The sequence below is a fragment of the Ascidiella aspersa genome, chromosome 6 (genome assembly GCF_963924565.1).
Source record: "Ascidiella aspersa chromosome 6, kaAscAspe10.2, whole genome shotgun sequence".
In the NCBI taxonomy this organism is placed as follows: domain Eukaryota; kingdom Metazoa; phylum Chordata; class Ascidiacea; order Phlebobranchia; family Ascidiidae; genus Ascidiella; species Ascidiella aspersa.
Genome location: NC_139452.1, coordinates 3,172,493 through 3,196,797, shown reverse-complemented (window position 1 = coordinate 3,196,797; position 24,305 = coordinate 3,172,493). Strand labels below are relative to the sequence as shown.

General features: G+C 36.7%; 1 protein-coding gene and 2 non-coding genes across 3 annotated transcripts; 1 reads left to right on the top strand and 2 right to left on the bottom strand.

Annotated features, from left to right (window-relative positions):
- Positions 1-5,151: 5,151 nt before the first annotated feature.
- LOC146139175 (uncharacterized) lies at positions 5,152-23,367 on the bottom strand. Its single transcript, XM_083391438.1, has 15 exons — positions 23,213-23,367; positions 22,487-22,603; positions 22,013-22,106; positions 21,127-21,253; positions 20,652-20,748; positions 20,121-20,200; positions 16,380-19,826; positions 14,538-14,662; positions 13,991-14,131; positions 13,529-13,677; positions 12,623-12,802; positions 10,599-10,754; positions 9,758-9,835; positions 7,556-7,720; positions 5,152-6,382 (listed from the first exon to the last, which is right to left on the bottom strand). The coding sequence occupies exons 1-15, from the start codon at positions 23,326-23,328 to the stop codon at positions 6,298-6,300; spliced, it is 5,157 nt and encodes a 1,718-aa protein (XP_083247564.1). The 5' UTR covers positions 23,329-23,367; the 3' UTR covers positions 5,152-6,297.
- On the bottom strand, positions 6,918-6,992 carry Trnaa-ggc (transfer RNA alanine (anticodon GGC)). Its single transcript has one exon. It is a non-coding gene; the product is annotated as a tRNA-Ala (tRNA).
- Trnaa-ggc (transfer RNA alanine (anticodon GGC)) lies at positions 7,209-7,283 on the top strand. The gene has a single exon. It is a non-coding gene; the product is annotated as a tRNA-Ala (tRNA).
- Positions 23,368-24,305: the final 938 nt, after the last annotated feature.

Here is a 24,305-nt window from a genome sequence, read left to right as displayed (position 1 = left end):
GTTTGGAAGATCTACATGCTTGAGTTCAAATGATTGGAAAACCAAATTTTAAATTTAAAAATCTAATTAGATTTTGGAGCATAATGGTTGGAGGTTGTGGTAAGACGTAATAAAAATATCAAAGCCCATACAATTAGATTTATAAACTAATTTCCATTAAAAAACAAAGCTTACAGTGGATAAACGGTGACTGTAATGTGTTAACCCATTAAATCCCTACAGGTAGATGGAAATTATTTACAAGCATTTGATCTCTAATCATGGGAATATGAAGACTATACTCACCTTCATATGATGAACTTTACTAACTGACAAATTTACGTCACAGTTGTGTAAATTCAACTCTATTTACGGGGATAATTACGCTACTCACGAATTTATGAACTTATTATCACGTAAGATAAACCACTATTCAAAGGCGTACAAACGCTACTCACGATTAGGCCTAGATGAGAGCTGGTCACGGAAATATTAGGGCTATTCAAAAATAAACAAACTTTAGTCACGAGCATATGGTCATATGCAAACTACTCACGAGCATATGGTCATATGCAAACTACTCACGAGCATATGAAATCTACTCACGGGCAAATGAAGTCGTTTTGCATGAAATCGACAATCGAATCGAACTCCACGATTGTTTCGTCATCGAATTCATCCAAACTGTCGAAATACGAGTCGAAAGATGACTCGAAGTCGAGCAGGGAAACACTCGGACACTCGGGGGCGTCCTCGGGACTCTCGGGACGCGAAGATGGAAAACGGGAACCTGGATAAAAAGTATTTAAATAAGTGTGGATGGAGTTTTTCCCATTTTATTCCATTTTTACCCTAATTTTGTCCATTTTCACCCACTTTCACCCTTTTTACCCAACTTTACTAATTTTAACCCATTTCCACCCCATTTCTACCCCATTTTTACAAATGTTTTGCTTAAAATCAAATTTATTCCATTGACTCAAATATATTCTTCTAATATTCCCAAGAATGTAAAAAAAGTTATTGTATGACGGGCTACTAAACTTACGATCATATATTTTTATTAGCGCCTTTCTACATTTCACATGAGCAATATATACACCTGTGTAGTACTCCAGGTATCAATCAATTTTCTACTAATTCCTTCTGTTTGAGCGATTTTAGCTTTTATTTACAATTTCCGTACCTGTGTAGTTGGCTCCAGGCGTCTCCTGATCGTAATAGTCGATGACGCAATCTTTTACCAGATCGATGTTTGACGAGCTTGCGGCCACCAGGTCGTTCACTTGCTCCAACCAACATTCAACCGTGTCCATGTTGCTGTCCGGGCTAAAACCAAGTACGTATTTTTCAAGGCAGAGAAATAATTTCAGTCTTCAATTGTTTTTTTTAAATGGCGATGAAGGATTAAAAGAAATCCAGCCATGTCAATAAAATTGCATTAGAAGCGCAGCTAATGTCCAGGGTCAAGATACAGGAGTCGGTTAAAATAAACCTGAATGCGACTCCCGAGTCCGACTCCGGACAAATGTGCGATTTCGTCGAGCCCAGCCAACTCTACAGCCTGTATTCCACCCATTTACGTAACTGAAATAAGCTGATATTCAGCAACCAACTCATATAGGTGTAATGCAACCTATCACTCACAATAAATGGTTAAAATCGCCCTGGATCAATAATATCCTATGCACTGGACTTCATTCTAATTGTTTCACACAAACTTTCCAATCAAGCTTACTTGCAAGCAGCTGATGCGGTGGTGTACCACTCCGAGTGTAGGACCACAAAATCCACAGGGCCTCCCCACAAGGTGGCGCCATCCAGCCCGACCAGACAAGCGTCGAAAAATGTCCGGACCTCACTGGTTCGTTCAACGTAAGCCCGACGTTTTCTGCCCGCAAGTTCACCGGCGTGACAACCTGGAACAGAGGTTGGTTTATGTTTCACTCGATATGAGGTAAGACAGAGGTCGCGGGTTCGAATCGCACTAAAGGAAGGAAGGGCAAGTAGCTAAAATGCGACTTCTGGTGTTCATAGGGGAGAGAGGGGATTTATATAAGAGGGGATTTATTGCCATTTCCATGGGAAGTTTAACTAAGCGTTTTGTATATTGATTACTAACTAGATCAATCCCAAACTTTAAGCGTCACTAAAACACTAATTAAAATCAAATGACATTATAGTTAACACGCAAAATTATTATGTAACCCCTAATACGCAAGCTGACCGAAGATCTGATCTCGTAGCTAAGAACAAATCGTCCAATACAACAATCTTCTTACACCTTTTGGCTAGTGTACGCCAACATTCACCAACACAGGAGTTTAAAAGGTAGGATTTAAAAAGTTCAACAAATAGAAACATAATTAATCGTATACCAGTGGTGGCCAACCTATTGCGCATGCGTAAAGAGAGGCGTATTTCACGAGTATTTTTTATTCCAAGAAAAAAGCGCAGCCAAACGCTTTGATTTAAAATTCTGCTTTCAAATACATTGTCGCTCGAGGCGCAGTTTCAAAGGCAAAACGCTGTATGCTAAATCATAAAACACGGTTAGTATTTAACGTTCAAGGCAGATGACATTCTAAATCTTTAACTTGGTAAAATAACAGACTTTTTCCCGAACAAATGGTATTGCCTTAGATGTTTGCTGCGCTGTCTATTTAAATGCGATTTTAAGCCATTTTTGATGCAGTTAAATTTCAAAACACCTGGAAATATTTCACAAAAACACCATATAAGATTAATAATGATCTACTGCGAGAAGTGGTCCTACCTTCAACTCTAATGCAAATTGACAACAAGTACAAGCACACAGACATAACGGTGAAAACACTTCTAAACGGGACATGTTTCTATCGGAACTGCAACTTTATAGTAAAGAGATGGCCCATATATATATCAGAATACACCGAAAATAGCGACGCGTCGTAATCGTGCACAATCACTGTAAATCGTCGACCTGTTAAAATTAGAGGCTTTTTCCTATACCAATCGTATGGCCTAAAACGTTTGAAGCCCTGGCTAATTAAATGCGATTTTTGGGCAATTCAATGTAATTTAACTCTCCAAATAAATGGAAATATTTCACAAAAACACCTTACAAGAATATTGACCTTGTACCAGAAATTGTCTTACCTTCAACTCTAATGCGAAATGAGAAAAAATACAAGCACACAGACATAGCGGTGAAAATACTCAGCAGACTTAAACGGAACATGTTTCTATCGGTGATGGCCCATATACACCAGAACACACCGGAGATAGCGACGCAACGTAATCGTGCACACACAGTTTAAATCGCCAACTTGTTAAAATGTCAGGCTTTTTCCCGAACCAATTAATGACATTGCGTAACATGTTTGCTGCGCTTGCTATTTAAATGCGGTTTTAATGGCAGTTAAATCTATAAATACCTAAAAATATTCCACCAAAAACACCTTACAAAAATATTGACCTTGTACCAGAAATTGTCTTACCTTCAACTTTAAAGCGAAAAGACGAAAAATACAAGCACACAGAGATAACGGTGAAAATACTCAGCAGACTTAAACGGAACATGTTTCTATCGGAACTACAACTTTATAGTGAAGTGATGGCCCATATACACCAGAACACAAGGGAGACACGCAGTCTAAATCGTCAACCTGTTGAAATGACAGGCTTTTTCCTGAACCAATGACATTGCGTAAAATGTTTGCTGTGCTTACTATTTAGACGCGATTTCTAGGCATTTTAATGGCAGTTAAATCGCAAAGTACTGTATAGTATTCCTCAAAAACAGCTTAAAAGAATATTGACCTAATGCCAGAAATGTCTTCTTACCTTCAACTTTAATGCAAAATGACGAGAAATACAAGCATACAGAAATAGCGGTGAAAATACTCAGCAAACTTATTCGAAACATGTTTCTATCGGAACTACAACTTTATAGTGAAGGGATGGCCCATATACACCAGAGCACACCGGAGCTTGCGACGCAACGTAATCGTACACACGCAGCGGACAGGCGAGCCGCGTTCGGCATGAAATCATTTCCCGTACGCCAGTTAAATTGTTGCTTGTTGATTTCGATAACTCTTGCCGTTAGCAAAACAACTCGAGACGTAAACAACCATAGGAAGAGGTGTCTAATGTTTTGCGACGTCATAGGATGTAGTATCTAAGATGTTTACGCCTTTTGTCGTATTACGGTATTCTTTAAAGCACCTAAAGTCCAATAGGCAAACGTTTTAGAGATTCTTTTTTTTACTTTCTTTTTTAAAGCAACCCGTAGTTTATATACGTCTAAAAACTAAATTTTTTTTAAATGGCCTCAAAAGGAAAATAATTATCTTACACGTGATTAAATGTTTTTAAGGTATTTAGGTAATACTGTTTTAGGGGTAGCTTTGGGACTTTCCTTTTTTGCAAATGTAGAAACTTCAAGGACAAAAATATCCGGGTGAACAAAGCATTCGATATACGGCGATTGGCAGCTTTGGCATTTTTCAACAGTTTTCCGTATTTGATTTTTCTAACGCTAAAGCAATAGACTAGATCAGTGATTCCCAAACTGTGTGCCGCGGCATACTAGTGTGCCTCGAGAAATTGTCAAGTGTGCCGCGAAACTTTTTGTAATGAAAATAGAGTATTTGTTATACAAATAGGCATACGCGCAAGCATTTTAGACTTGAATACGCGCTATACCCATTACAAATTAATCACGTTGAGACATTTACATATAGTTTGTCGTGTTTTAAGGGTGATTGTAAAATGACTCTATTGTTGTTCTGTTAAAAGTGTGTTGCGAAATATTTAATAGATTTTTAGTGTGCCGCGAGTAAAAAAGTTTGGAAACCACTGGACTAAATAGACTAAAAAATCGCTGTGCAACAAACCAAAGAAGTTTGACCCACGGTACAAAAAGGGGATTATAAACAATATTCTATGATCGGCCTATAATAGACGATTATAACTGTCTCAAAGCCAAGCCCGTTTAAATATTTGTTATATTGAAACGACACGACGAGTTGAAAAGTGGTTTAAAAGAGTAGGGCTTTGGCTTGAAGAATGTGGCCTTACGAGAACTTTTTTCTAAGCTTCAAGGTGTGAAACACAACAAAACAACTGCGAATCGTTTTAGTATATTTTACTTGATTTATTTTAACGCAATTAGAAGTTTTGGCACAATTCGCATTACAAAAACACAAACAACATCACAGTGGAATAAAGTGGAACCAGCATGACCAGCACGCCTAATATAACAAAGATTGAAACCTATAACGATTGAGAAAGCGTAAAAGAACGGAAAAAACGAACTTTGAAATAAAAAAAGATTCGCAAAATGGAATTAAAAAAAGGAATACTGAAAAAACGATTGTGGGCGGAATTTGATAAAATAAGGCACTTTGAAAGCGAAATAAATCTTGTGTTTTCGCAAAAAAAACGAGTATAAATCGATGCGAAGAAATGAAGTTAAAAAATGCACATGAAAGCGAACGTTAAACAACACTGATTGAGAATTTAATACTGGTGATAACACAATACGTTGCCATATGTGTTTTAGCACAAAAGAAATCATGTTTGTTTGTTTGTTTGCCTAATTAGGCTGTGGTTATAAAAAAATCGCTTACAAGCTTATAAAAAATTGTCAAAATTATTTTACGCAATGCGATTGTTATTATTCTATAAAGATGTTCACCACGTATTTATTACTTATATAATCGGTAATAATCGACAGAGTCAAGCAATTTAGAGTTTTCATTTTGGCTGTTTAGCGAGGTCTAATGTATACGTGGCATGTTCAACTTTTACAAGTAAAATTAAAGAATTTTTAGGATTTCCTTCTTGCGATGTTTAAGGGTTATTTAATATGATGTGTCCGCGTTGTCCATAAACTTATGATTGTAAGGCAGAACGCTTTGTGAATCAAAATAGCGCATATATAGAGTCTCGAGCTTTGAATGGCGGATGAAGTACAAACAGATTGATTAGAAAAAAAGGAAAAAAAATTCTCGTCTTTAAAATGCGAAAGTGGTCCAAAAAAGAAACTAAAGTTTTAAAATTTAAAATAATTTTTCAACTGGTAAAGTTAGGTAAATAATATTTATAGATTTCGTAGTTGGTTATTCTTTGTGGCTTTGGTTATTTCGGTTTGGTACTTTAAGGAAATTTTACAAAACTAACTTTTGGTAAAAACTTCGTGTGAAACAAAGTGGTCTTAAAGGGTATGAAATTCGGTCGCTTAAAACCTTTTTAACAAAACCGCTGCGTTTCGACTCGCGCCTGACGTCTAGCGGAAAAGAAAAAAAATTAACGCGTGTCGCGCTCAAGGTTTTAGGTTGGATTGACTCGGTCGTGCTTTCCTTGGATGAAACGGTGGTGAAGTAAGTCAGATGCAGAAGGTCGCTCAACCGGATCGCTGAATGTGTATGAAATGAAAAGTGGTTAAAATCCTCAGTTTTCATGGGATGGCGTAACTTACGACTGTCGGCATCACGAGTTTGTGCGAATCAGTCAAGATACCATAAGGAGATATTTACAGGCATAAATTGAAAAACGAAGATGAAAGAAGTTGTTAACCTAGCTGGTTAACCATTTCATTGATTTAGATTTGTTTTTTTTTTCACTATAAAAAAGACCCGTGCTTCGAGCGACGATAAAGCGCAATTACTTGGCAAATAAGTTATAAATTAACTCAGATTTTATCCAATATGTAAATTTGATTGACAATCAGTTCTGCTGAAAACCTTAATTCGAAAAGCAATGCTAATTAGTTTTAATATTGTCAGAAAGTATAAAGAGATTACATTTAAAACGATTTATACTTTTAATTGATATGCAACGAAATGAATTTGCTAAAATTATAATATTTTATATTGAACACCGAAAAGCCATTGCAGACTCACCGAATCTGTCGATCAATGACGCAAGCAGAGCAGACTAGAAAAACAACTAGCCTGCAGTGAGGTTCGAACTCACGACCTCCGGTCAAGCCGGGACCGTCGCTCTACCAACTGAGCTATGCAGGCTCAGAAGGGAGCGAGTCGAGAAACAACCATACGCCAATGCTTGCTCAATCTGTTAGTACAAGCAGCTTCATAACGAAGGGGATCGCCAGTATCATATCATAATACAATGAAACATATGTACACACATATATGTGTGCTTACAACTGAGAAGCTGCTTGTACTAACAGATTGAGCAAGCATTGGCGTATGGTTGTTTCTCGACTCGCTCCCTTCTGAGCCTGCATAGCTCAGTTGGTAGAGCGACGGTCCCGGCTTGACCGGAGGTCGTGAGTTCGAACCTCACTGCAGGCTAGTTGTTTTTCTAGTCTGCTCTGCTTGCGTCATTGATCGACAGATTCGGTGAGTCTGCAATGGCTTTTCGGTGTACTAATAATACGTAAGCCGTTATCGTTGGTCAAAAAGCAGCTTCAGAAGGGCTAGATCTCAGTTGTAAGCACACATATATGTGTGTACATATGTTTCATTTTATATTGAACTGCTAATTTTTTATTTTTTAACTATACGTAATGAAAAAGCGTTCAAACCGCAGTATCTTTTATAAATAAATACACCAGAGAACTTACATTTTCATGCAGCGTCGAACGAAGGACCTCGCGTGTTTGGAAAACTTATGTGGAAGTCCTGGCATCGGCCTACCTTCCCCGATGTGGAAAATAGCAGCCATACTTCCCATCTCGAACAAGGGAGGTTTGGTTGTGGCCATCTCTACAACCGTACACCCGATGCTCCTATCAAAATGGTTAGCTTAGTGGTTTGCATTCTTTAGTTCTATAAACAGTGAGATGGTGAAAGTAAGTGTTATTACGTCAACCCTGCGCGTACTTTTCTGTGGAGCGATCAAATATGCTTTCCTGGTCATGACGTAACTGTAGATATTACGTCATATATTACGTCAATGAGCTGTTATTCTCGGTTCTATCAGAATTGGGTGATTCTTATCAAACCCCCAAAGCAGTTTTTTAAACCTTTTTGTACCTGAGGGCACAAGAAGAGCTCTGATAATCTGTTGGTGCACCTAATTTAATTTTTATTTTATTTTGGCAGGTTTGGTAACAGCATATACATTCGCCCCTAAGTTGTATTTGGCGATTTCTACAACCATACAGCCGATGCTCCTATCAAAATGGTTAGCAGTGGTGCTTATTCTTTGGTTCTTTTGGAATACACAGTCATTCTTTAGGTGGTATGTTTTTTATTGAACTCCCTAAAATCTAAAGGTGTACAAAAAGAACTTTGAGAATGTGTTCTTTATTCGCCCATTAGTTGCGTTACCTGTAAAGTCGCTGTGAATTGGAATAGGCCGGCTGCAAAAATATAGGTAACAAACAATTTTATAAGTTAACTTTTCTATATAAGTTAACTTTAAGACTTCCACGAAAATTGCATAGTCGAGTTTTCTATATTTCCACTAAACCTTTTTCTTTTTTTTTATTTATTAAGTCAATGTCTTTCTACTCAACACATTACACTGCATTTGGTGTCAATCAACTGGGGCATTGGGTTAAATTTTCTAATAAGTAGAGAGTTTTTAACAATAAAAAGAAAGATTGGGTATTTTCAGCTTCTACTTCGTGCATTCGGCTTTTAGTAAGTTTTTTTTCTGAAATGCGTTATTTGTTTTTTGTCAATTCCCATTTTTATTTACTTAGGATCCCCTTTTCTTCGCCAAATACAGAAAAATATGAGAAATATTATTTGCTTTTTAAACGTTAAAATCGTCTTGCCCAAACACGCTTCACAAACAACTTTCCATTCGCATTTTCCGACTTTCCACTTTTATGTCACAAAGGGTCGCGTAATGCGATAATCCGCCTTTGCGCTCGTTTGTGTAAGGCCCTGTATGACGTCACGCGACGTCACGCGACGTCACAACTGTACGAGCGTCGTTTGCGATCCGGAACTTTTCGATTGTTACGCGGGTCGTGCGTCACAAAAGACGTGCTTCATTTTCGACGAGTTGTGAGAAATATATGCCGACTGGTTTGTAAAATCAACTAACAGTGTACTTGTAAAATAAATTTTGGCGTTTTTACCTGAGCTGGATGTTCAGAGTAACCGTTCAAAAAACGTTTTATGAAAATGGCTTGTTATGTAGCTTGATAATAAATTGCAAAGCCCAAAAGGTCGAGTAGATCGACAGCAACTTGATTAAGACGTTTCGATACGAGCTTGTATCATCTTCAGTTAGTGTGTTCGATCTACTCGACCTTTTTGTCTTTGCAATTTATTATCAAGCTACATTACAGATCCGTGCATAACTGCATAGTGTACCCAGGCTTGTTATGTTATTGTAACCCAGTGCAATGAAACATCGATGGTTTAATAACGTGAAAAGTATTTAAAGTTCAGGTATTTTAGTAATGAGCAACGGTAATTTAAGGAATAAAATATCATTTCAGTAAGCTATATGCTGTTTTAATGAAATAAAAAACTACATAGAGCTTCACGATATAGAACTAGCCCTGAAATTTGTTTTTCTAAATTTTGTGACTTTCGGTCTTATGAGTATTTCCTAGACAAGCCGTACATTCGTTTATGGCAGAAATGGTTCGTTTATGTTAACACTTAAAGCTGATTGGACGAAAGCCTTATTGTAGGCTAAAATCACTAAGCTGCTTGTCGGCTAAAAATGACATTTTTCAACGTTGGGAGTCGTGAACATTATAGTTAACGCAGCAATGCCGTTTTAGCACACTATGGTCAGGAAACCAAAAATAGTGGTTCAAATGTCACTTGTAATGAAACAAACCAAGCCCTTAACTCACCATATATCTGACTTTAACCCATGACCTTTGCCGGTCACGACCTCAGGTGACATCCAATAGGGAGTTCCAACTACAGATCTAAAAACACAAAAAAAGTATAGCTTTATTGCTCAATACATTTCATCGCTCATTTATCAGGCTCTCTTGCAAACATAGTCCTTTTCCAAAAAAGCATGGGATATTTTCGCCTGGGCGAAGTTGGCGCGCTGGATTGGTTTTGGGCAATATCTCCGAAAGTTGTAACGATACAGAGTTGAAATTTCTACACAATCCTTATATTGTTTATATTAAAACATTTTGTAAACATTCGGTTTGATGTAAAGCTACGCTTGTGCGTTAGCTTGTCGAGAATTCAATACAATTTGTCTTTATAAAGTGTCACCTAATTGCCCTTTATATATGTCGAAGTGGTCTTAGTTGTGTGTTAAGTAGAATTATTTCAGTTACCTTATTGACTAAAAAACAGGATTTTTTACTTTGACCTGATAATGTGCGAAAGCTTGTCCGTAATCCAATTCAATTTTTCTTTTTGTTTTTATATGGTGATATTTTATTACCATATATAATTTATATATATGTTTCAGTTACCGTAGTTGTGTTTATGTAGAACTATTTCAGTTAAATTTTGTTTTAATCTTTGTAAATGGCCGCATTTGTCGAATTCTAAATAGGGTAACCAGGTGGCACTGTATAAAGACAAATTGTTTTGAATTCTCGACAAGCTTTTGCACAACCGTGCTTTATCGGGATTTTCTACTGTGAAAAAAAACTTGTCGAGAATTCAACACAATTTTCTTTACTTTTTTCTTACACGATTAACTAATAAATATGTTTCAGTCACCTTAGTTGGCGATCATACGCGTTACTTCCATCACTTCTGTCGCTTCCCCTGGATCCAGACCTCCCTGACCTCTGCTGCATTCGCTTGGCGCAACCAAAGTCGATCAACTTGATGATGCCGTTCGGTAGAAGCATGATGTTGTTGCCGTTTATGTCCCTGGTGGAAGAAAACGGTAAAAAATGTTTCCGCATTTTTTTAAAAAGATAATTTTAAGTGGTTCTAAACGAAAGACTGAGCATTTTCAACTTTATTTTATTTTTTAAAGAATAAAATGAAAATTAAAGTACGTTGTGACTTTACATTGAGGTGAAACCTTTGCAATTGTAATGTTTAACAATTTAGTAAAACATTATCCGACTTTTGTAGCAATAAAAAGTAGTTTTAAAACAGCAAAGTTAAATATTTGGCATTTAGCATTTAAAGATACACCATTGCCTAAATTATCCTATCGAAAAGGGTAAATTAACCCTCATGGTGTAATCATCCTTACTGACTGAAAGCATATTTTGACACCAAGGCCTGTTTAAGGGTAAAATGACAGTGTTTTTTAAGCACTGCAACTTTCAGAAAAAGCACCTATCTTTGTTTTAGGTCAGGGATGTCCAACCTTTTAGCAGAATGGGCCGCATTGCCAAAATTTCGATGGGCCGCAAAATCTCTCAAATTAAAGGGTGACGTCATAAGTTGCGTCATATCGTGACGTCATAAAACAACCTAACTTATAAACACCCGTTCTTCGAGAGTGAACTTATGCGCAAATATGCAAAAATTTAAGTTTTCACGTGTTTGGGCTGACATATTTCCTTAAAACGGTCCGGAAAAACACACATTCAGAAAAACAAACATCTTGCTTAGCAATGATGGGTGCACAAAGTGCTCGATGGATGTTGAAATGCGACATTAGACTCGATTATAAAAAACACAAGATTATGCCTACATCAAATACTGCGCGATCTTCACGTTTTGATGATATTCGAAACAACTGTTTTTAATAAAGGTTACTGAAAGTAAGAATTAGTGGTGGGCCGCAGGTTGGACATCCCTGTTTTAGGTGATTTTGTTTTGAGTCACCTCAAATGCACTGACCTACTGTCACATTGCTGTTTCAAAAAGAAAAAAATGTGTCAAATATCATCCCAGAAGGGACTTTAGGCACACTTTGAGCAAAAGTCCAAACAAGCACAACACGAGATGAACAATTGAATGAAAGCGCGTGCAACATATTTCGCCCACACAGCTTATTATTCCAACCTGTTATCCTTGTGTTATTTCTTCTCCTTTGGTGTAAAGTTACAACACAATTTCCCCGATTCCCGTGACGTAATAGCCACGCTTCAGGCCTTAAGGTTTGTTTGATGCCACACTTATGAGTGACTCTGTTGTGTTTTTATAGATGAATCAGCTTTATTTATAGAAGGCTTGCGATTTTTAGATGACCTTCCTGCATGCTTTTAAATAGCGTTTCACTGTAATGCCTATTTATAAATTGCGATGCGTTGTGTTTTAAAGAAGCCGGAATTAATATTTGGGACCATATGGAACATTGAAGCACTAATTTGCAAACTTTGGTTCAATTATTTCTCTACATTGAAACTTACAAAATAGTCCAAGCGGGTTTTTTTACACAGATCCAAAAATTTAGTGTTTTTTTACTAAACGAGCTAGCTTCGAAAATTAAAAACAATTTTTGATGAAAGCTTCTAACTACGTTGGAGCATAATGGTTGTAGTAAAATGTAGTAAGAATGCCAAAGCAAATACACAAGTAGGTAACATCTAGTTAACGTTTTAGAGTGCCTTTTTATCCATTTTCAACATCATGAAGTGCAGTAAAAAGTTATTCCAAACGTTCAAAATCCTACCTACTTCTGTAGGGGCTTTTCTATCAACATGTTTCACATTTTTTTGTTATGAGTTTGAATAAAATTGTTGGCGTTCCGGTGGCTTAGGCCATATTACAAAAGGCATGTCACAAGAAAATACAGTAGCAAAAAACAACCTGCTCTTTTGATATACTTTGATTACCTGTGAACCACGTTATTCTCGTGTAGGTAACTCACTCCATCCAACATCTGTCGCGTATATCGTTTAAATACCGCCTCCTGAAGAGGTCCGAAGCTCTTGAGGATGCTGGAGATCGATCCTCCAGTGAGATACTCCATGAAGATGCTCACCACGTTCTCCTCAAGGCAAGTGCCGATGAAACTGGGAAAAAGGGATGATTTAAAGCAGGCAGGAAAATTATTCGTGCGAAGGAACGTAATTATAACTGTTTCATTTTGGTGTAAGTTCTTTATTATTTGATTGTATAAGCATTCTATTACTTGCGGACAAGCCAAAGGTAATTAAGAACATGGTGCCTTATCATTGTAGTTGATAATATTGAAGGCAAAAACATGTGAAAACACGAGTTTCACTTAAACAAATATTTAAATTTCGGGCCAACATTTGTAAAAATTGAAAAATTTACTACAAAAAAAACCAGCAAATTTGTCATTGGCTTTATTTTCATGGGAGTCTGGTTTAAAATAGAGTTTGGTTTGTCGCGTTTCGCATCATGTAAGGTAATACGCAAAATAAGGAATGCGTGATTAAATGTGGCAGGGGTGTGCGATAAATTGTCAAGTGGTAGTATCGGTACTCGTCCGTTAATAAGGTGGTATCCGTGCCGATCAGATACTAAATTAATAAACAAAATAGTAGGTCAACAGCTTTAACCAAACTTCTTAAAGCAAATTTTGTCCTAATAAACATGGAAAAAATACCTTAGAACATTTCAATTTCACCTATATTGCCTATTTAATCATAGTAATGACGTCATTTAATATCGGATCGCGATAATTTTTGCTAAAGATCGGTTATCGGTATAGAATTAAAATATTAGGTATCGGACAGCCTAGGTATAAAAACAACAAAATAAAGTTCAAATACTTGACGATGTTTGGGTGCTTCATCTCCTTAAGGATGTCCACCTCACATTGTAATCCCTCAAATTCCTTCTGAGCCTCATTTCTGCTCGTTGGAAGCTCGACTTGCTTCACTGCAATCAGCTGACCACCGTGTGTCATGCCCTGCCACACCTGGTCATAACACGTAAGAACTTAAGTTTAATTGGTTCACTGCAATCAGTGACCGCAACCTGAAAAACATTTCTTCTATTACTTAAGTACAAGTGAAATAATTCAACTTTTAAATTTGATTAAGGCTGAGTCAAAATTAAGTGGTTAAACAACAAAATGTATTAATTAAATCACTGTCTAACTAGCAGACTTGGACAACTAGATTTATTTTAGCATTTTAAATGTTGGATTGAAAGTGTCAATTTTACGACAAAAACATTTACAATTAATCTGCATTTACAATTAACATTTTAGTCAACAAGTGATGACTTGCCTTGCCAAAAGCTCCTTGGTCGATGAGAGCACCCTTCTGCCAGCCCATGCAGTTCTCAGTGTTAAGGTGGCCTACTGAGACCGTGGTGTTGGTCAGGCAAGTCTGGTCGCTTGTTACAGATGTTTGGGAGCGCAAGGAATCCTGGAAAGACAAAAAATACAATAAAACTATGAAAAAGAAAATATAATTAGTTCAGTTAAAACAAGAAAGATTGAAGAAAAATTTGGCTTGTATTCTCTGTAATAGGACAATGTCTTGTTTTAAAATGCACCAGCCACAATTAAAACGGATCATAAGTGAACAAAACTCGCTTTAGCAGCTTAAGAACTTGCTCTGTCGTTTGCCTTTTCATACACTCCAAGATTAACCATCATTTTCGTCTGACTGATTGATCTTTTCCAGGTATTCCTGATTTGAAAAAACGATTTCATCCAAGTATGTCAATAAAAAATCATTTTGAGAAGCCGTTGGTGAAATTACAGACCTTTTCGGTCACTCAAAATCCCTCAAAATCACTGCAAATGGTGTATTACATTTCAGAACCTACCCTGAACATTTCGTTTTTGCCGGAGGTGTCCACCATATTTTCATCGTGTTTCCTCAAAGCTGACATTGTAAGTTGTCGGGAAATCATCATGTGTCTGCGATCGCGATCGTTTTCTTCGTCTTCAACTAAAAAAACACAAGTTTTTTAAACACATTTTTTTATGTTTTTTAAACACATGTTTTTTTAGTTCATCCTTTTGTCTCTCAAAGTTTATTAATTTTATATTCAAAACATTATTACTTGGGTTCCTTAACCGGATCCCTTGGGCCCCTTGTAAAGACATAGATGGTTTTTGAGACCTCAACGTAATGTTTTAGTTTTTGGTGTTTTTTGATATGACTTATAAAACTATCGTATGGCGTTTCGTGCAGCATTTTTTGAAGCTTTAATAATGGGGGTGCAAGAATAAGCCAAGATCAAAACTCTCATCCACAGCAACGTTTGTGTGGATATCACACAGACCCAACAACATGATAAAAGTAAAACAATAGATCGCGGAAAATGACAATAAGGCCCACGAAGCCTCGCCGACCACTAATCTAGTGGCTGTGTACTGCCGCCGTTCCGTACCACATGGTTTGAAAGGTTGAGAGGCAATGGAAAAGGGCGAACGCTAAAGAACAAATTGTAAACCACTTTGGAAAACAAATACATAAAAAACAGTTTATGAATTAAGTTTGTTTTGCGATTTTGATAAATTGTGCATTTAATACGCGATGTCGACTCTTTAAGGTCAGTTATTGACAGTTAATTAATAAACACGTGGTCAGAAAAAAAATAATTATGTTTTTTATAGGGCCAAAATTAATAAATAGCTAAAGAAAAGAAATATGTTCTACTGGTCGCAAGAATACAAACGTTTGGTATATTTTAAAGCCTTGCCCGTGCCAAATTAATAGAGTTTGCGGACTGACTCGTATAATTCGCCAAATACGCAGTGTCGTTTTACCGAGACACAAAACAATTGTTGATACGAGACATGTATAATTTTCCAGGCGTGCCACCTTTTCATTGAAACTTTGTCCGTTATAAGGTGGAAGCGGCCTTTTTAAATTCGCTCAAGCGTTACAGCATTTTGTGACGTAAGATCGCGTGTGTAATGGGCCGTGACGCTTACAGAATAGTATTTTGCCCCTAACTGCATTACTGTTTTTTTCTCAGCATAACATAAAACACTAGCACTTAACTAATTTTCGACAACTAATATTATCAACTAGTAAAAACCTTTTATACTAACTTAACTTTAAGTCTTTTAATTAAAAATATAATTTTTACCAACTGTATTTTTCTTCAAATATATTTAAAAACTAGAGATTTTAATTCAGTATTAGCTCAGTCTGAAGATTACTTTTACGTAGAGTTTGTACTTTAAAGGTGAAAGCTTTATCGATTAGCCTTCTATCGGATCCCGTGATTGTATAATAAAAACGTGGCGGCAAATAGAGTGTTAGTTTTGACGTGGCTTTAAAAACAGACATTCAATAAGTGACATAAATCAAAAATTTTTTCTTAAAGAGTCGAAAAAAATCTAGATAACAGTAAGTTTTGCTAAGACTTTCACTCTTGAACAGTTTTTTGCTGATTTAGCTGCATTTTTAGTTGACTTGTTTATCTTTTTTTTTGTGAGTTTTGTTCTCGCTCAGGTTCAATTTTGTTTAGATTTAAGTGATCTTGCTGCAATTTTAGTCATTTTTAAGGCACTTTAATCAACTTTTGCCTGAATTTAAGAACTTTTGAATATTTACTTATTTTCGTTTTTTTACAGTTTGACATGTAAAAAAAACAATTTCGTTATTTTTACTACTTTTTTTTGCCACACACAAATATTGAAATCCCACTTACATGTGTGGATGCTGCACTCGGACTCTGACGAGATGGCTTCCTCTGCTTGAAGAGTCTGCCTCAAGTGTTCAAACATCTCACTCTCGCTGTTTTCCCCTTCCGAGAACATCGGGGAGTCACAAAAAGGACGAGGGGCGGACCCTTCATCCACAGGAGCACAAACCTCCTCTTTATCGTCACCAGCTCTCCTTCTATCCACGTCGGAACAATCAGGGTCCTCCTCGGGGAAGATCACATCTCCTCCTTGGGATGATTTTAGAGTACTCTCTCCTTCGCTTTCTTCTTCTGACATCTTCTTGAGGATGCGGGCGTCCATCTCAGACCTCGGCTGCATCAGAAGCCGGCGGAAGTGCTCCATTTCATCTTCTTCTGAATCTTCGTCTCCTGAAGAACTATCGGTGAGAGTCTTATCGCTCCCGTCGCTTTGCGATGTGAGATCCATCATCGGAAAAAGTCCGTCTTCTTCCTGATCGAATCCGTTAACGTTCTGGTTGTTATCGTTTGGAGAAAGATCTTGAACCACTAACTCCTGATTGTCTTTAATTTCGGGTAAAACATCATTATTTTTATGGATGCTTTCCTTCGGGGAAAGATCTTGGATGATTAGGTCATCTTTGTCTTCTACTTGGGCTGAGATTCCGATATTTTTACCAACAATCTCATAATCTTTCGCCGTCTTAGTCAAACTGTTGTTATTGCTGTCATTTAAACTGTTCGTATTTTGAGAAGATCTCAACGAAATCTCCGGAATCGGACTCAGTTTTGAGAAAACCTTCTCAGGGAAAAATTCTTTTTCCGGTTGTTTTTGCTGCGGAATCGAAACCTCGTCGTTTTTCGAAACTTTAAGATGCCAGGACTTGCCCGAAATCAGCGCTTCACTCTCCATAATGTCCAGGTCACCGATATCGTCCACGCTGATCACCAGGGCTCCGTTTTGGCCTTTTTCGAGGGCCAGGCCGGCAGACTTGGCCCTGGCACCGCTTCCCGGCCTCTTGGCGCCCTTCTTTCCCTTGGCCGGGCCGGGCTTCTTCGCCTTTTTCCCAGGGGAGCTTTTGCGACGGTCGTCGGCTGTTTTTGCCCGTTTTGAGATCACAGGGGCTTTGGTTATCTTGGACAAGCGTTGGAGCAATTTGCGGGACTCTGGGTCTCCAGAGTAAGGGTAGGCCTCTTCTATGATCGGGGTAGTGGGTTCCGAGAACTGTCGCGCGACGCCGCGTGTCGCGTTGCCCGCTGCAGCGACACGCGACACCGATGTGGGCGTGGATAGATTTTCTGCTGCCTTCGATGAATCGATATCCTTCGATTGTGTTTGATCTTTTGTTTCGGTAAATGTTTGGGGGCTTGAAGGTGTAGGGTTACCCGTGACATCGTTACTGCTGCTGCTGCTTTTGCTGTAGTTTTTACTGCTGTCGGTTTTGTTGTTGCTTGTACTGTTGTTTGTGTTGTTGCTATTGTTGTTGTTATCATTTGTGTTATTTTTCCTGTCGTTGCTGTTATTGTTGTGGTTGCTGTCACTGTTATTATTGTTACTGTTGCTATTGTTAGTTTCGGTTTGTTTCTTTCCAGCAACGTTCACAGTCTTCTTAAACACCAGATTCTGAAGCGAATTTTTCCGCTTTCCGTATGAATTTCTACCAGCAGTGGTTGCTTTAATGTCCTTAGCCGGCCTACCCTGGTCCAGCCTGACTTTCGGCGTTTTAACGCTGCTGTTTTGAACAACAGCTGTCCTTGATTTGCCGGTTTTCTTGAGCGAAGCGGCGACCTTCTGCGCTGACGAGTTTCCCACGTTTTTGGAAGGCGTCTCTTCGGGTGATTTTACGTTTTTAGACTGGGCACTTTGTAAGGGGAGGTTTTCTAGCGATTCGCGCAAACTTAAAGTTATTTTCACGGCCTCGTCTTGGTCTGAGACATGCAGGCTTATGGATTGAGGTCTCTCCGGCGAGGATTGCTCGTTATTTGACAAAGAAAATGATTTTTTGGCTGTTTTGTCGGTTTCTGCGGAGACTTTTTTCTTGCTTGGCGAATACTGGATTGGACTCTTGGTTTTGGGAAGTTCTTTTTTGGCGCTTTCGGGAGAAGAACGTGGCGAAACGGATTTGGCCGGCGACTGGTTTTTGGGCGATGCTGCCTTTTTCGTAGAAGCCTTCTCAAAAGTTGAATCTGAACCTGAAAGGGTTTTATCAGGCGATTTTGCCTTTTGATTAGAAGAAATCTGCTGCTCTTTAGGACTTGATTCACTAGGTTGACTTGGCGTTATTTTGGAAGTTGATTCAGCAGGATTAATTAGCGTGTCTTCTAGTTTGGCTTCAGAAGCAATAATTTGCTTTTCTGGGCTATCTCCTTCATTAGAAAGACTTCGATTTTCTTTTGGTCCATCAAGGTTGGTTAGTGACTTGGCATGCGAACTGTACTTGTTCCCAATTTCCTCCAGCACTTTTTGAGCGTCTATAAGAGCTGACTTCGGAAGAATTGAAACTGTATCGACAGCAGTTGCTGCTGGAAGAGGATTCCTGAACGGTTTCGGCTTCTGTTTGTTCCTTGGGTCTGTAGCACTGCGGGTTCTCTGCTTTTCAAGATGCTCAACGCGGAGAGCTGGAGAAAGAAGAAGAGATGCGGCAGCTCGGGGTTTGCCTTTAGTGAGGAGATTGTTCGGCTTGATTTCAGTTGATTTAGGCCTTGAATCTTTCGTGACGTTCAGATGCTTGTTTTCCACTGATGGGTTTGTTTTTGTAGTGTTACTTGGATTTCGTGGATTGGTCGATTGTTTAGTTATATCAGGTTTTTCTTTGGCGGGAATTTCAGCTTTATCAGTTAATTCAGGCCTTGAATCTTTAGATGTGTTAAAATGCTTATTTTCAGATGTAGTGTTCGGTGGTGTAGTGTTACTTTGTGAATTGTTTGACTGTTTAGGCGTATCAGGTTTTTTTTTCATGGGAACTTCAGCTTTATCAGTTGTCTTTGAGTCCAGCTGGTGTTCCAGCAGGTTTTCAAAGTCGATCACCTTAACACCAGGTTTCGTCAGATCGTTGGACGAATCCACCAAAGGTGGCGAAACGTCGTCCACAGAAGAGGAAACACGATTGTCAATAGCCCTGGAAATTTGCAATTTAGGACTACGATTTTTTCTCTTCCAGCCATTTTGGGATTGTTTAAATGTCGGTGATTTTTTACCGAACCCGATTGATTTAAGCTCAGGTTCCCAATGGTAGGTGGTTGTTTCAGCCGGGCTTTCAATAATTGCCGTAAGGGTGGTAGTTGGAAGAGGTTGGAGGTATTCTTCCATCTTGTAGTGTGTTCTATTTCTTGTTGTAAGCAGAGGAGATGACAGGGAGTCCCGTTCGTCGAATCCAGATGACGGTCGGCTGCTGGGGAGAGGCTCCAGTCGGATCATTGAGATCGGAGTCCGTGGAGTTGTGAGAGAGCCTCTTACCTGGTTCGGAGTAGAGCCTAAGAGAGAAACAACAAAAGAATAGCTGCCATTTTTGTAAGAGTAGAGATCTAGAATTACAAGAAATTAAATCTAGGGCGCTGGAATCCGAAACGAGTAGGGTCTCTCCGAGTATAGCCTACTAACGTAACTTTGCAAAAAGTTTTTTTTACATACCACCGGTCACTTGCGGCTTACCAAAGCCAAACGTTAAAAAACTGAACACGAGGTAAAAATTTATGAACATTATATTTTTGTAGATATTTGTCATAACACATTTTTTTACCAGTCAACTCGTAACACCAAAATCTTACTTCTTGCCCGTCTTGGTGTGTCAAGTAAGTCTTCCCTACCCTGAGGTGTTGATGACCTTGACAGTGAAATCATTGATAAGCTGTGAAATAATAACAATCTTTGATAAACAAAAATGACAGCTCAAAATGTGGAATAATATCGTTTTTTTTCCAACATACCTAGTTGTAGTACCAGCAGTCATATAGAGTAATAAAAACTAAGACTAACACCATTCATCTAATAACTTTATTTTAGTAAGGTATACATTTTAAACATAGACAACAATGGCATGCATTGATTTCTACTACGGTTGACATTTTAGAAGAAAATAATCAGCACTAGCCCAATGTTTATATTTTAAGCAAAATTGGTTCCATTTGTTGGTTATACTTGTATTTGTTTGTTTTTCTTCAATGAATTTGTTTGTTTGAGTTTAGCAATAAAACTTGGGGAATTTGATTTATAGTTTGTTTTTAATACAAAATTGCATTTCCCAACTTGAAAAAACAATAAAACTAAAAAAACCTAAAATTTACTACAAGGGTGTTTACCTGTTTGATGTTATTTCCACCTTTGGAAGAAGAAATTTACTTGAAAATAATGCTTTGTTGGTGATTTTTCCATTTGAATATGAAATGCCATCAATATCTACAAAAATATTTTCAACATAGGGTGTTACTATATGGTATATATATTGTTATTAGTAAGCAATGTTTACTACTATACAACAAATTCAGTTATTGGTCAAAAAAGACACTCCATGATCATTATAGAACAATAAGAGATAACTTTCTAAGAACGAACAAACATAATATCTAAAAGATAAGTGTAAAAAATAATGATCAAAACATCTGTTCCAATGAAGTTTATTTTTTTAATACCTTCACATTCATTATTCAAACAAACACTAAGTTGTTATTTTCTAAACTGCCATTTAACAAAATTTGTTTATTATATTTACTTTATAAAATAAAATTAATATTTATCTGATTTTTATCAAACCCATATAATTGATGAGACTTGTACCTTCCTTAGTTGTGTCAGTCTTTGTGAGTAGCTTGTTAAAGTCTGGAGTGCTAAAAGACCTCACTTTTCCATTTTGACCTTTTACGTATCCTTTGCTTTTTCGTGGAGTTGTGGGACCCATAGAGCTCTGTAATTATACATTCAATGTATCTTGTTATACTCTGAATCAATACAAATGATTTATTTGGCCAAACGCAATATAATTAATAAAAGCGAACATTAAATTTAAACTTATTGTGTACATCATTAAAGTAACGAAAAAATATTTTAAATATGAGGGATTGTATATTTAATGCTATGGGTGTATTATACTTGACATTTTTTCCAATATTTATACCAGATATTTTAGGCAAAAACTATAGCAACCAATCCAATATCAATGTCCTTACTATTATCAAACAACTAAAATGGATTAAATTCAAGCATTTAAAGTTTTTTCCAGGTGATTAAGCCACATTAACTCTGTGCAAACAAAGTTTAGATATCTGTTGCTAACCCACTACTTTTGCAAAATTTGCATTTTAAAGTATAATCGCTGCATTTAATGATAAATCACGAACAAATTTGAATATATTTATTTGGTATTGGTCCGGTAACAATATTTCTGTGTTATCAGATGGTATGTATATTACCACTTGGCATCGGGTATTCTTATGGATTCAATATTAATGTACATCCATAATTGGCAATAACATTAAGTAAAAGTCATGTATATTCACAGTATTCATAAAGATAAATTTTAAGGTATGTTTATCACAAGGCAAATACTTTGTTGTCAGTTCTTATGTTATTACATGTGCTTAACTTGAAACTTAAATACATCAATTGCAAAAGTAAAGGAGTTTTAATAGGTTTTACCAGCATTTCTTTAACATGAATAACACACCTTAACTTCTGGGGTTGACAAAGCCCTGCTTCGATTTGGCATCCAGACTTTATCCGGGGCATTGTGATCGGAATTCTCGTCAGTGGGTGCCATTCTGCAACACATTAAGTTCATAAATTTCAACACATTTTGTGCACATTTTGTGTAAACACAAATGTATATATACTTTTATATTAGGATTGTCTCTATGTCAAAGTTTGATTTATGTCTGGAGGCATTAGGACCAGGAGGGGACATTTTGCTCAGTAGAGCGAAACAAATTCAATATAACAAGCTTTGACTTGGTAAAACATAGTGTAATAATATAATGTATTTTGAAAACTAGAAATGTCTATATTATTTTTTCAGCCATGTTTTGCATATATATTTTACAGAAATAATAACTGTTTATTGGCATTAGATTATTTAATCTTGAAGACCAAAAATAAGTAAGGTTTAGTTGTCCTTATCTAATCAATAATAAGCAGCACATACTTGACGAATTCAAAGTCGAATTCTGAGGATGGTTGAACAATTGCAAGTTGCATAGAAGTTGGTTTATTTTCACCATTTTTAAGAGGAAAACTCCCTTTGGTGTCATCATTAGAATAACTAACACAAAATAAAATTTATTTGCAAAGGAAAAGAAATATTACAAAGAACAACTAACATAGCCAAGAATCACAAACAGCAAAACTTCATTTAGGAGTATAAATATATATGAGCTGAGTCCATGACTAGACACAACAGTTGTTATTTTCATGACAACTTTGCTTACACAATAATCTCAGTTTGGTGATTGTGTGAACTTTGACTTAAGAGTTATTAAATACAGGAATATAAAGTAGCCTATATTAGATGTTTTTGGAATTAAAGGTTCCCAAAACAAGTGTAAGGTTAAAATAGAACAAAAGTATGCTATGCTGTTTAAAACAAATTCATTAACAATTCATATAAAGGAAGCTACACTTTTATTAAAAAGTATCATAATAATCATAAAATTTCAGTATTTTTGTTGTAAATAAATATACTGGCGACTGAGGTTACCGCTAGATGGATATAAAACGACCAAAAAAAGTTCCAAAAAATGCAAAACTTGTCCATACACAAAAAAGCTATAGTAATTCCAAAACTTTTTCATATCTTAAAAGAGAAATAATAATTGCAAAACTTTTCCATATACCAAACACCACATCTTAAGTAAGTAAAATAGCTACAAACTTCTCATCTTGTTGTGGATTAGCCATCCATCCATTCGTAAGCTTGTGGTGACTTGCATCATGAGCACTACTACCACCTCCCTTCGAACGAGACCTTCCCGTATAATCCTGTAGCATTGCTCTTAAGTGATACTCAAACCATCAAGGTACAGATGCATTTTTTATTATTTTCTTTAAAATAAAGCAACCTAATAAAGTGTCCTGAAGTTTGTAGTAACATAACTGTCTTGTTTGTCATGGTCAGTACCAGTGTTTTTATGACTTACAGGCACTTTAGCCATTGTTTTCAAATAACTTGACTTGAGTCTTTTGGACAAATGATTTGACTTGGACTTTATTGTGTCAAATAACTGCTGTTAAAATTAAGTTTCTGATTAAATTTGTTTTGATAAATTGGCTATGTGTTTGAAAATTTGTTTGATAAAAAGTCATAATATCAGGTTATTTATTGGTATATGTCCTATTCTACAATGTTCTTGCCCTCACTGGTAAATTGTCGAACCGAGTAATTGATTTTTCACAATTTTTTTGGTGAAAGTAATAATTTTCAAATCTAAGGTAAATTCATCCTAAAGAATCAAATAATGATCCACGGATTTGCTTTCTGATATATATTTACTTTTTAGTGCATATTAGATAATTCAAATAATAGGTAAAAATTCATATAAAAGACACGGGTTTAGAATCCTACCACTTTTTTTTCACAGTAACAAATCAAGTTTTTTAAATTGAAATTACAAAGAAGAAATAAATATAGAAGAATGAATATAACAGCAATACTTGACACAACTGAACCCAAACGCTAACCCAAATGTTGTTAGCAATATAAACCACAGGATGGAAATGTGGTAGGATGTGCTAGACCAAAGCCCTTAATTCTACCAAAAACTGAAACTATATTGTAATAAAATATAGTAGCCTACAGAGCATCCAATGGCCAAAGCATTTATTAGTTATATATTTCAACTACCTATGAAGGCAATTTTTTCAATCTGCATCCCGTTCAACAGTGCTAAGATATAATGAAAGACACACACAAACATATGTGTTTAATAACATCTGTGATCTAGCCCCTCAGAAGTTGCTTTATGACC